Below are 13740 nucleotides of genomic sequence, written 5' to 3' on the forward strand. Positions count from 1 at the left end.
TTGGTCTGATAAGAGAGTTTTTTTGTGGAAGACGCATCACAATGACGGGTGCTGTGAGTGGACAAGGGTTTCAGTGCTTTGAGTGGAGTTTGGTTCCTTGCAGCTGTGCAGAGTCGCTCATCGCAGATTTGTTCAGCTGGAGTAAACAAAATCGATTCTGTTGTTTATTGGAGCTTTGTGCTCGTGTTGATGTTGGCATGTTCCATACATCTGCCTGTGTAACCAAGGCAACCGTTGGTTCTGGCTGGTGGGGTGAGTGTCTCATGTCTGGCTCTCATCACCCTTCAATAGGCTTATTTAAACAGATGAATCCTCGGTCCTTGTTACTGCTGTTGTGACTTTAGGTTAGGACCGTGTAAGGCCCTGAATTCATCCGTTTACTTGCATCCCCACTATTTCCTGTACATAAAAATGTCCACTTCACAGCAGCAAAACAGATAATTGCAGTAAGATGGAAACCACCACACACGCTGAATATCTCCCATTGGTGTTTGACTTTTCTTGATATTATTTATCTGGAAATAGCTACAGCCCCAATCCATATTGGAAAACAACTAAATATTTATTTTGGTATATGGCAGCAGATCAAATTAAAGCCAAACTTGAAAGATGTATTTAAAATTGATTTATACTACCTTGTTGCAGCTATCCTTGTCCAGTTTTTCATATTATTATGTTTTGCCTTTTTTTTATTTTGTCCTTTTTTGTGTTTGTGTGTTTGTTTGTTTTTGATTGTTGTATTTTTTTTTATTTTATTTTTTCTGTTTTCCTTATTAATTATTTTCATCCAATGCTTAGGTCCGAGGGTGGGTTTGGAAGGGGGTAAAAATACAAAAAATATGTGTATAATGTTTGTTTGACAACATTGTGGATGCCATCGTTTATAATTAAAAAAAAAAAGAAATATAAATAAAAACATTTGATCACAAAAAATCTAAAATGTCCCCCTCTCAGACTGAGGGAGATCCTGATGGTAGCCAGCTCCAACATCAAGACCCCTATGATGACCATCCCGGTGCTCAACAACAAGAAGGCTCTGAAGAGAGCCAAGATGCTGCGGAGGAAACTGGCAAAGGTGTCCCTGGCTGAGGTAGAATCACCTTTTCTTCCTTTAACATCCCCTCATCGTGTTCTTATCTTTTCCACTTTCACAACAACTTTTGACTTAACAGTCTTCCCCCTCCTCCATCCCAACCCACATCCATTCTCTCTTTGCATCTCTCTTCTTATAAGGTCCAAAATTAGTACAAAGTAACATATGACAGTATTGTAAGTACAGTCCAACAAATTAAAGATATACATAAACAAAACTTACACGTAAATTAAAATTACTTTTTTGCTGTCGCCCTCCAAGACACTTCCCCTTCCGAGGTTTAGGTTTCCTGCCCTGTATTTTCCTCCCGTAGAAGCTCCCCTATATCTCCTTTTTTTTAATGAATTGATTAAACGGTTTCCAGATTTCCTCGTACATCCCGAGTTAGTTTTTTAATGTATATGTTATTTTCTCCACTGACATACTTTGTGCCATAACCTTGATCCAAGCACCGATTGTATCTGCATATGTTTTCTTCCAATTAAGAGCAATAATCCTTTTTGCCTGCAATACAGTGAAATCAATAAATTTACGTTCTTGAGGTTTCAAATTGAGATCTGCTGGATATAAATGCAGCAATAACAACGTAGGGTCCAGTGGAATATTCATACAGGACAGGATAAGCATGGTTTTATTAATGACCTCCCTCCAGAATGTTTTAATTTTGTCACATTCCCAGACACAAATGTTCCCTGGACCTAATTGCATTTGAAACAATTATCAGGTATATTACTGTTATATTTATTTAATTTGACAGGAGTTGTATAGTCTGCATTAACCAATTGTATTGGAGTAGCTTTAGATTTGTATTTGCTGTTTGTTTCTGAGATTTTTCACACATTATTTTCCAGTCATCTTGTGAAATGTCCTCTTTTAAGACCGCCCTCCATGTCAAAGTTCAGTCAATGAGGTTTCATCAGAGCCAGTTATATATTGATGAAATCAAGCCCCTATTATTGCAATTCTTTGTGATAGTTTCTTCTAGGGATGATAGTACAGGAATACCCACATCGTGTTCTTATCTTAACCTTTGTCATTTCTTGTTCTGGTTTATTTTTTCGATTGTACTTTTTCTTTCCCTTTACAATTTGTATTTTTGTTGTTTGTTGTTAATATCTGATTACTGAAGTTGAATAAATGTGCCTGTAGGTGGATGGATGATAAACCACTCTAACTCTGTCTGTGCACATGCGTGTAGGTGCTGCAGAAAGTGAATGTAGTTGAAACGCTGCGGACAGAAAAATCCCAGAATCTGCGAGCGTTCAAGATTACCTTCCACTTCCTGCCTCCTGAACGTTACAACGAGGATAAGCTGCTAACGCCCCGTCACATCCTCAACTACATGGAAACCAGGTGGGCCTTCATGCCTTTATTAGTTCTTCCTACACCACACAAACGCACGTTATTCACCTCCCACCGCCGTCCTTGTTTCACACATTTTGCACCCACTTTCAGGTTTTTCCGCCTCCTCCTGGAAGCCATTAAGAAGCGCACGGCCAAGCTGGCCTCCATCGCCGTGGAGACGAGGAAGGCCACGCCCCGGGATACGGACAACGATGGGGACGGGACTCCCACGGCCACGGCAGAGGTTCAGTTTTAGCTTTGCTTGTTTTAACATCAGTTTCATTACAGAAGAGTATCAGGGCCATGCAGGAGAAAAATATTTGAGAGGGGAAGATTTTTTTTATTGTGCACTTCGCGAAAAAATTGGAAATGTTGAGAAAAAAGTCGAAATGTCGAGATTAATGTTGAAATACAATTTCAAGAATAAAATAAAGTTGAAATTTCGTGAATAAAGTCGAATTTACGCCTTTTTCTCAATATTTCAACTTTATTCACGAAATTTTGACTTTTTTCTCAACATTTTGACTATTTTCTCGAAATTGTACTTCAATATTAATTTCGACATTTTGACTTTTTTCTCGACATTTTGACTTTTTTCTCAACATTTCGACTTTTTTCTCGAAATTTTGACTTTTTTCTCAACATTTCAAATTTTTCTCGAAGTGCATAATGGAAAAAAAAATGTTTCTCCTATAATATTATTTTTATTTTCCTCCTGCCTGGCCCTAATACTCTTCCGTAGTTTTATAGCACATGCGTTCACTTTTCATTGTCTTATTCAGTTTTTACATTGTGTCTCTCTTTGTTAACTTTTTGAAAACCGTTGAATCTGAAGTTAAATCTCTCGTCTTGACTCTCCAGTTAGATGATGGGGAAGGAGGAGATAAAGACGAGCCTGTTGTTGATGATCAAGGGAATGAAGGAGACGCTGATGCATCAGATGCCAAGAGAAAAGGCAAACAGGAGGAGGAGGTATGACGCTCATCGCGTTTGAAATATCCTGTATTACTATTCCACTGACAGTTGACAACATTTCTCAGTTGGGGTTTTTTCACCAAAATTATTCTAACCGATTTCATCTCAACTGTTTAAAATATCTGTTTCATGGGGCAATGGTGCAACTGGTGCATTATATGCAACTTAACTTGTGTGCATGTAACTGACAAAACATTATCATACATATTTACACTAATCAGTTTCACACAATTCTGAGATAATTATCTCGTTAATTCAGAAAAACAGAGCAGATTTTCTTTTCTCAAGTGAATGCAATACACTTCCGTGTGCTCTAATAAAACACACTTGAAAGATCATGCTGCTGATTGTTTTTTCTTGACTAACCATGCATTTAATTCTCATCTGTTTTACTTCTGCAGGTTGACTATGAAAGTGAGGGAGAGGAAGCAGCCGAAGATAAAGACGTGGAAGATAAAGAAGATTTGGGGGAGGGGGAGTCTGAAGAGGAGGGTGAGGCGACTGCTGAAGAGGAGTCTCCAGAAGTGAGAAGAGAGGAGGAGGAGGAGGCAGCAAGGAAAGCAGCGGGACAGGAGTCCCACATCCAGATGAGAGTCAACTCGGTTCTGCAGTTAAACACGGCCATAGAGAGATATTCTTTTGATCAGCAGCAGGAACTCTGGTGTGAGGTGAGCATCCCCTTTCTGTTGAATGTCATTTCTCATCACAAAATATTTTTAATTCCACTGATTCATTCATTTCAATCTGTTACAATACATTGTAAATAATGAGCTTTTTGGGTTCATCCTTCAGATGGTATTTAGGGTGCGTCCCAATACTCCCCCTCGCCCTCCTTTTCTTCCCTAACCCTAACTTTTGCGCGTTCCCGTGAAGGTAGTGGTGTCCCAATTCCTCTTTTCACCTAGGGGGAGGGGGCATAACGAGGGCTAGGGGCTGAGAATAGCCCCTTCAAATCGAGGGATTTCAGATGCTGACTTGGCGAGCGAGGGGGTATGAAAAAAAGAGGCTCTGCGTCGATTTGACTCGCCGACCGAAGGCAAACAGGCAGACTCGTCTCAGAGAAATAGAGAGAAATAATCCTGTGACTCGTCAGATTTGTTTTGGATGTTTCTGATATAATAGTCTTCAGAAACCACAAAGGAATCCAGCTGTTATCTGGGTAATTTACACACTTTCAGATAAAGTTGCGGAAGATCACGCCAGAATAAAGGGATTTATGGTTCCGCGTTACACCAACGCAGATCCTACGGCGGAGGTTACGCAACCTACGCCGTAGGCTCTGCGTCGATTTAACGCGGACCCAAGCTCCGGACCCGGCAGACAGAAATCTCTAAATTTCGGAGCAAATTTCTTAACAGGCGTAGCTACAACTGTTAGATTAATCTATTAAACCAACATATTCCTAAATGATTTATTTCAGCCGGCGTGATTCTCAACAGAGCTGCGTCCCGGGAGAGTTTCTCTCCCGGGGCTGACGGAGCAGCCTGACCCGGCGATCACGTCTGTTCTCGGGCTGTGAGCTGAGGTTGCTCCCCGGGGCCGGCGGCTCTTCTCATCTCCGAAAACATCGGGTCAAATTTCTTAACAGGCGTTATTTGGATAAACTGAGCCCAGGTTGGGGATCTTAAGGTTACCTTTATACCTGAAAAAATATTAAAACTTAATAAAGTGCCATATTAACAGCGCTACAGCTGAAATTAAAACAGCTTTTGGCTCTCTGCTTCCTGATCAGGTTAGGGATGGAAACGAGGGGTAGGGGGAGAATTGGGACAGGCACCTGGGCCAAGTGCCCTAGATCTCAAGTGCCCTAAAATCTCCCCCTTCTTTTTTAGGGCTTAGGGAAGAAAAGAAGTGCGAGTGGAGAAAAGAAGGGCGAGTGAAGGAGAATTGGGATTGGGCCTTATTCTTGGTGCAAAACGAGTTACTGTCTTATGTAGGGCTGTTCGATTAATCGATTTTAAATCGTAATCGCGATTATGTAATTAGAACGATGTTAAAACGTGAAACTCGTAAAATCGATTTTTCACTTTTTTTTTTTTTTTTTTTTTTTTAACCTTGTCTGCAACATATTAATGATTGATACCATATTAATGATTGATGGAAATACCTCTCAATACCTGCGACAAGTGCACCATGGGAGAGGCTCTTTAGTGTAGGAGGGGGCGTTGTAACATGCCACCGGGCATCCCTCAAGCCAGATGCGGTAGACCGGCTCGTGTTCCTTGCAAAAAACTTGCAAATGTGAATAGCAAATGTAATGACTGACATTACACACCATTATTATTTAGCATGCAGAGACCCAGTTTAGTTTAATTAGAAAATGTCTTGTTTTATTTAATTGGAAATATAACTTACTGTATGTTTGCAAGTGCTAATTTGCTGATTTTGTTTTCAGAGATAAAACTTTATATTTTATTATATTTTTTAAAACTTTTTTTCAACTTATTTTACAGAGTTTTGCACTTTATTCATTCATTTTTGGTTTAATAAGAGCAAAGTTTGCACTTAAAGCCCAATGGGGCAAATGTTCAATAAAAAAACTGCATATTTGAAATCATTTCTTTGCCTTTTGTCAATTCACAAAATAATCATAATCGTAATCGAAAATCGGATTTTGAGAGAAAAAAATCGAGATTTTATTTTTGGGCAAAATCGAACAGCCCTAGTCTTATGTAGCAGATACGATTTTAAGCCTCAGAAACTCAAATTTAAGATATGTGTTCTTTCTTTAAATGATTTTCTAGCTAGTTTATAGTCCTGTGTCTTTTGCATCTCCTTTTGGATTTAAGGTTGGAGTTAGCTTCAGCTGCATAAATGCATTTCTGTAAATGTAGCACATCTTTATATTTGGCTTTACATTTTATTTTCCCTTCGAACACAACTCCTGTGATACAGTCTGAAATTAATGCTTTATTGCTGTTTGCAAACAATTATTGGTTAATTTAATTGAACATTAAAATCTGAGATGACTGAGCCCGAGAAGATCGAATAAAGTGACATGTTGACTTGACTAGTAAAGTGCGAGTCCCACCATTTTGCTATTATTTGGAGGTGAAGTTTCTCCCCCAGGAACTCTGATTAGTTGTTAGTTTGTGCACAGTGAAATGAGCAAAGCCATAATAGTTGATAGTAGCTAGAAGCATTAGATGCTCTGACCTGGAAGCAGGTCCAGTTTCAGCACAAGTGTCTCCCAGAGCTTCAGCATCCAGAGCTGTGGAGATCCTGGTTCGCTCTTTATGTGCATTCTGCTCTCAGAATAAACCAGGAACCTTCAAGCATCTGGTCTGGGAATGACAACCTGTTGCAAACTTCTGGCACCAGGTTGCAACTGCATTATCGTCAATAAAAGTACTGAATATCCCAGTAAACCCTCAAACACTTATTATATGTAATGTATCCAGAATTAATGCTTCACTATGTCAAAAACTAATTTTGCTTACTGGCCTAACAGCAGCAAAAAAGATAATTGCAGTAAGATGGAAACCACCACACATGCTTAACATCTCCCATTGGTATTTGAAATTACCGTAAAGCTGCAAGCAGTGATGAACAGGCCCTTGCACGTGCAATTTTCACCAATAAAGGTCAAGGACTCAAAATTAAGTCAGATGACACCACCCATGACTCTTTATGTCAAACCATTCCCAGAAAATAGGAACTATCAAATATGGATGATGGGGGGGCGCGCTTTTTGGCGTCTATTGTCGCCACGGTAACGCTTTTGACTGAGAAAAGTAATGCGCGTCGTCGCAGGATGGAGACGCACATTTTGATGTATAACACACCTGGGTGCACGTTACGGTTCGGGCCACATTAACGACCAAAGAAATGGCATAAATTGCGCCAAAATTACACGATTAATTCAATATGGTCGACTTCCTGTTCGGTTTCGGCCATGGCGCCAAGAGACTTTTCTTTAAGTTGTGCCATAATACAGGTGTGTCCTGATTTTCTTGCATGTACGTCAAACCGTATTGTGGGGCTTGAGGCACAAAGTTTTCTAGGGGGCGCTGTAGAGCCATTAAGCTACGCCCATTAATGCAAACCATTAAATATCACATTTTTCACCCGCGCTGGCTTGCGTGCAAAACTTTAGGGGGGCAAAAAGGCCCTCATTTTGTCGGGGAAAAAAAAAAAAAACTAGAAAAAAATTCCTACAGATACAATAGGGCCTTCGCACTGTCAGTGCTCGGGCCCTAATAAAAACCTTTGATCACAAATAAAGAGCGGAGGAGGTTGTCCTTCACTCACCAGCCCATCGTTCCTCCTGCAGGTGGAACTGACTCTGCCAGTGAAGAAGATGCACTTTGACCTGACCTCAGTCCTGTCAACACTGGCCCACAATGCAGTCGTCATGGAAACCAAAGGCCTGACACGGTGCCTTCTGAACGAGAGCACCACCAAGTCTGGAGAAAAGGAGATGGTTCTCAACACGGAGGGCATCAACATGCATGAAATCTTCAAGTATGGGGATGTACGTAAGCAGCACGGTTTCCTAGGAAACATTTTTAAAAGTTTCAAAGTTTTGGTTTTACACTTGACGTCTTAATTGGTTTTAAGAGTCACAGACGAGATGTGCTTATTGAAGTATTTGACAATAGAACGGTTCCCTTTAGTTTAGTTGGTGCGCAGCTCTGAAGTGCTGTGGAGGAAACAGATGATCACTGAAATAAATACATTACTGGCCTGAACAGTGACACCTGAGCAGACTGAATTCGTATTAAAACACATCAGATTTATCCAATTTAGAGCCACATATGAAAGTGGACCAGGTGTGATTTTGTGTGGTTTGAGCTGTTCAGCCCGAACATTTGTTGCTTGTGCCGTATGGACAAAGTGTTTCTGGACATCCAGGCTGGCGTTGGTGAAGCAGTTATTAGTGAAGTCTTTAGAGCAAGGCAAGTTTATTTGTAGAGCACAATTCAGTTCAAAAGTGCTTTACATCAACATTCAAAGCAGCAAGACACAATTAAACAGTAAATAACAAATAAAATGATAAGAAAAGAGGTAAAATAATAAAAAGTACAAGTTGTTAGGCAGTAAGGGCAGTAGAGTACAGCAGGTACATCTCATTCTTACAATGGCAAGAATTACGTTTCTATACAGTCAAAACGTACAAAGACCGGGTCAAATACAGTATTACAAAAGTAATCTGTGCCGATTCATACCGTGAATCAAACCAATTTGAGCAGTCAAAAACCACAACCAGCTTGTTTCATTCACCCTGTAGATCCTCCTGCACATTTAGGCTCCTGCCACGCAAAGGACAAACAAAGACACTGGCACAACTATTTACGTGGTGCAGCAACCCCGCCCCAACTGCTGCTCTATCTCCCCTCAGATCTTTCCCAGGCTTCTCCTAAACTCATGACGTTGTTTCTTTTTATGTATAACATAAAAACATTATGGTCCCTTCTGTGTTTTCACTAAAAGGTGTCACATCTTCAGTTAAACTCTGGAGAGTATTATACACAATGTTGGCATAATCATAAAAAAAAATCACTTTTTCCTACAGGTTGCACCTGCATTATCCTCCATAACAGTACAGAATATTCCAGTAAACCCTCAAACACTTATTTTAAATTGTGTCCACAATTAATGCTTCACTATGTCAAGAACGAATTTTGCTTGCTGCCTAACAGCAGCAAAAAAGATAATAGCAGTAAGATGGAAACCACCACACACGCTTAACATCTCCCATTGGTATTTGACTTTTCTTGATATTATCTATCTGGAAATATCTACAGCCCCAATCCATGATGCAAAACAACTACATATTTTATTTTGGTATATGGCAGCAGATCAAACTAAAGCTTGAAAGATGTATCTAAAATTGATATAGACTACGTTGTTGCAGCTATCCTTGTCCAGTTTTTCATATTATTAATTCTCGCCTTTGTTTTATTTTGTCCTTTGGGAATGAACACATTGGAATGTGAAGGAATGTATCAAGTGTTGCACTTTCAGACCTTATGCACATATTTTTATTTGTGCTCGACAATTGTATTGTATTATTATTATTATTGTTTTTTTTATTAATACTGTTACTATTGTTGTTATTTTTTTCTATAAGCAATATACTTGAAGCTTTCTGTAATGTCTGAAACTGGTTCTAATAAAAAAAACAAAACAAAGGTCATTGTTGTAATCAGCCCACGGCTTCTCATTTGCTCCTCCAGATCTTGGACATCAACAGACTGTACTGCAACGAGGTTCACGCCGTGGCCAAGACGTACGGGATTGAAGTGGCTCTGAAGGTCATTGAGAAGGAGATCAAAGATGTGTTTGCTGTCTATGGTATGATCACACCCTCACATACGTATCTGTGCCCAGCACGAAGGTCAACACCCGCTCAGAGCAGCCGTGTCTCTTCTCTCCTGCAGGTATCGAGGTCGACCCCAGACATCTATCACTGGTAGCAGACTACATGTGTTTTGAAGGCGTATATAAGCCACTGAACCGGAATGCCATCAGGTCCAACTCTTCTCCTCTGCAGCAGATGACCTTTGAGACGAGCTACAAATTCATCAAGCAAGCCACCATGTTGGGTAAGGGAGGGAGGATGAGAACAGTTAGAAATCAATATCAAAGCTATGCAGGAGAGAAGCTCACTATTATTATCAATGAACTACAATAGATAAGTCCTTTTACAAGTACAATGGTATCTTTCTCATTAAATGAAGGAAAATATTAAAACATGAGAGAGATCCTTAAGTTAATGTTCAGGAAAAAAGTTAATGATCAGTATGTTTTACAAAAAGAACAACAAAGGAATATCCACTCAGCAGAAACAATGGAACAGGCGGCAGCAGCATGGCTGCAAATCACATGTACATGTACATGCATAGTATGATATATGTGTGCATTTATGAAGTCTGTACTTTTTATCAGAGGTACTCTTCAACGGTGAGTGACGGAATCTACGACAAAAAAAATCCAGAAAATCACATTTTTTTAATAATTAATTTGCATTTCATATCATTAACATGACATATATTGCATGACATAAGTAATTCATACATCAGAAAAACTTTACTTAATATTTGGTCCAGAAACCTTTGTTTGCAATAACAGAGATAAGACAGTTCCTTGCACACATTGCATTGGTCTCGGCCCGCTCCTCCATACAGTTCTTTCAGGTTTCAGAGCTGTTGCTGGCCTCTATCCATCCTCCCCTCAATACGCCGCAATCCTGCTTTCCCCTTTGCAGAAAAGCATGTTGGACTTTGTTTGATGGAATGTGTTGGCGGGTGCAGTTAATACAAGTAGTGGGTGGAGAACAGGAGGGCCTCTTAAAGAAGACCCCACAGGTCTGTGAGAGCTAGAATCCTTCCCGCTTGGTAGCTGATCAATACTTATGTCATGCAATAAAATGGAAATTCATTGTTTAAAGATCATACTCTGTAATTTTCTGGATTTCCGTTGTAGATTCTGTCACTCTGAGTCCCTCTGATAAATGTTACAGACAAACCTGCAAAATCTGCAGTGCATGAAATATGAACGATGATTATAAAGAATCTTGAAATAGAAATGACCAACATAACAAAATGTATCTGTAGTTTAGGATACGAATTACTCTGCTCTGACCGCCCCTGTTCCACATTTCAGAAGCAACACCAATACAGTGCTGAGCTCCATCCAAAGACCACAGCCCTAACTAAACATAGATTTATTACTTGGCTTTATAACATTGTTCAGTGACGGTTGTTTGTGTTTTTCAGGTTCTTGTGATCAGCTGGTGTCTCCTTCAGCCTGCCTCGTGGTGGGGAAGGTAGTCAAGGGAGGAACAGGGTTGTTTGATCTGAAGCAACCGCTGTAATCGGAGAAAAGTACTGTTGAACATAATCATGCAGTTGAAATGCATTCACTCGGTTATACGTACCATGGTATCATTTAGGGTTGGCTCCTCTGTGTGACCTCTGTCATGCAGGGATTTTGTAAAAAAATGTCAGAATGAATTGATGTGATAATAAATTAAAACTGTCAATGGTTTCATATTCTCTGGACTATGAATGAAGCCACTGTGTCATCCTTCAAGAAGACACACTGCCATTCTCAGCAGCAGAAGTGTTTGAAAAAAACTATTTACATTTTTATTTGTCTGTATTAAATGGAAAAAGTATTAAACCTTTTTTTGTCTTTTAACTGATTCATTTTATTGGGGGAGAGAGGTCTCAAACACACTACTACCACATCCAATGATGGAGTCTAATGATACAGTCGAAAAAGCCACTAACATTTAGCCGGACTACTTTCAGCTGCGAGTGTGCAGCACATCGTCCCAGTTACTGCATCAACTGTAATGGTACATGTATTTCCATCCAGAGCTGCATTCATTTTTTTCCCCCAAGATGTACAGATGATGGCACATTTTGGACTTGGACTGTATTTATTCTATAACAAAGAAAAACACTGTAGTGGCCATTGTCTATTCACAATATTCGTGATATATTAAATAATTTGTGCTGTATTATTTTTATAGACAGCAGTGGTCTCATTCTGCTTTAGACAAACAAATAAAAAAATATATAATTAAAGAGACATTTTGCCCCAAATTGCCCCCTGACCGGTAGTTGGTGTTTGTGTGCGTTTAAGAGTGATGTGTGTTATAACCTCCGCTTGAAGCTGAAACTCAGACCTTACCTAGCAACAACAAAAACAAAAAAACTCTATTTTCTGATTGGCTGAGAGCTCGAGACAGCTGCTCTGCTCCCGTGACTCGTTTGCAGGGGTCTGTTGGAATTGCTGGGCGGTAAAGTTAATTTCTCAGTGTGAGAAATGCCATGTGTGAGGTTGTTGATATGCGTGAGTCTCACGCTCAATGCGTGAGACTTGATTGAGAGCCCTGTTATTTTATCTGCGGTTATATCATCCTATTTTCCTGGTTCCTTCCCGTCCAGACTGGATGGGTGGAGTCACGTGACTACAGACACACCTAAAACTAGCCTATCAGCACACAGTCAAAAACACACAAAAAAACGTTCATTTTTTTTGTTTTAAAAGGTTCCCAGCGACTTTTAAGACAACTGTTGCAGCACATACCATCATGCTCTCAATTAATGACACTTCGAGTAGTAAACAACTGGTCAAAACAAAGAAAATAATTGAACAAAAAGTGAAATGCTTCATAAAGTCTCGTTTGGCCGTTTGTAGCAACAGGGCTTTCCTGATGGAATGGCATCAAAAACGTGAGCATTTTCCTTTGGTAGTATAGGGATACAGTATGTGTCTACAAGTTCAGTGTATGATGGCACATTTTGGACTTGGACTGTATTTATTCTATAACAAAGAAAAACACTGTAGTGGCCATTGTCTATTCACAATATTCGTGATATATTAAATAATTTGTGCTGTATTATTTTTATAGACAGCAGTGGTCTCATTCTGCTTTAGACAAACAAATAAAAAAATATATAATTAAAGAGACATTTTGCCCCAAATTGCCCCCTGACCGGTAGTTGGTGTTTGTGTGCGTTTAAGAGTGATGTGTGTTATAACCTCCGCTTGAAGCTGAAACTCAGACCTTACCTAGCAACAACAAAAACAAAAAAACTCTATTTTCTGATTGGCTGAGAGCTCGAGACAGCTGCTCTGCTCCCGTGACTCGTTTGCAGGGGTCTGTTGGAATTGCTGGGCGGTAAAGTTAATTTCTCAGTGTGAGAAATGCCATGTGTGAGGTTGTTGATATGCGTGAGTCTCACGCTCAATGCGTGAGACTTGATTGAGAGCCCTGTTATTTTATCTGCGGTTATATCATCCTATTTTCCTGGTTCCTTCCCGTCCAGACTGGATGGGTGGAGTCACGTGACTACAGACACACCTAAAACTAGCCTATCAGCACACAGTCAAAAACACACAAAAAAACGTTCATTTTTTTTGTTTTAAAAGGTTCCCAGCGACTTTTAAGACAACTGTTGCAGCACATACCATCATGCTCTCAATTAATGACACTTCGAGTAGTAAACAACTGGTCAAAACAAAGAAAATAATTGAACAAAAAGTGAAATGCTTCATAAAGTCTCGTTTGGCCGTTTGTAGCAACAGGGCTTTCCTGATGGAATGGCATCAAAAACGTGAGCATTTTCCTTTGGTAGTATAGGGATACAGTATGTGTCTACAAGTTCAGTGTATGACATCAAAACGCCATTAGAAATGTAACTGTTCTGCCAAATAGATCATAAATAAGAATTTATATTTATACAAAAAAGTCTTTATTGTTCCAAATGAAATACTGGTAGGGAGAGAAGTTGTGCTTATATATTAGAGATCAGGAAATAAGCATTTGTTTGTGGAAATGCGGTAGTTTTAGGGGGATTTTTGCAACATTG

General features: G+C 39.6%; 1 protein-coding gene across 1 annotated transcript in view; it reads left to right on the plus strand.

The window, feature by feature from the left end:
- The window catches only part of polr1a (RNA polymerase I subunit A), a 41171-nt gene extending 29645 nt beyond the window's left edge, over positions 1-11526 (plus strand). The window contains exons 29-37 of the mRNA XM_061725902.1: positions 955-1090; positions 2292-2446; positions 2549-2681; positions 3299-3409; positions 3814-4080; positions 7686-7886; positions 9592-9709; positions 9796-9960; positions 11134-11526. Coding sequence (XP_061581886.1) covers positions 955-1090; positions 2292-2446; positions 2549-2681; positions 3299-3409; positions 3814-4080; positions 7686-7886; positions 9592-9709; positions 9796-9960; positions 11134-11231 — 1384 coding nt within the window. The 3' untranslated portion in view covers positions 11232-11526. The remainder of the gene's footprint in view (positions 1-954; positions 1091-2291; positions 2447-2548; positions 2682-3298; positions 3410-3813; positions 4081-7685; positions 7887-9591; positions 9710-9795; positions 9961-11133) is intronic.
- Positions 11527-13740: the final 2214 nt, after the last annotated feature.

The sequence above is a fragment of the Cololabis saira genome, chromosome 7 (assembly GCF_033807715.1).
Source record: "Cololabis saira isolate AMF1-May2022 chromosome 7, fColSai1.1, whole genome shotgun sequence".
In the NCBI taxonomy this organism is placed as follows: domain Eukaryota; kingdom Metazoa; phylum Chordata; class Actinopteri; order Beloniformes; family Belonidae; genus Cololabis; species Cololabis saira.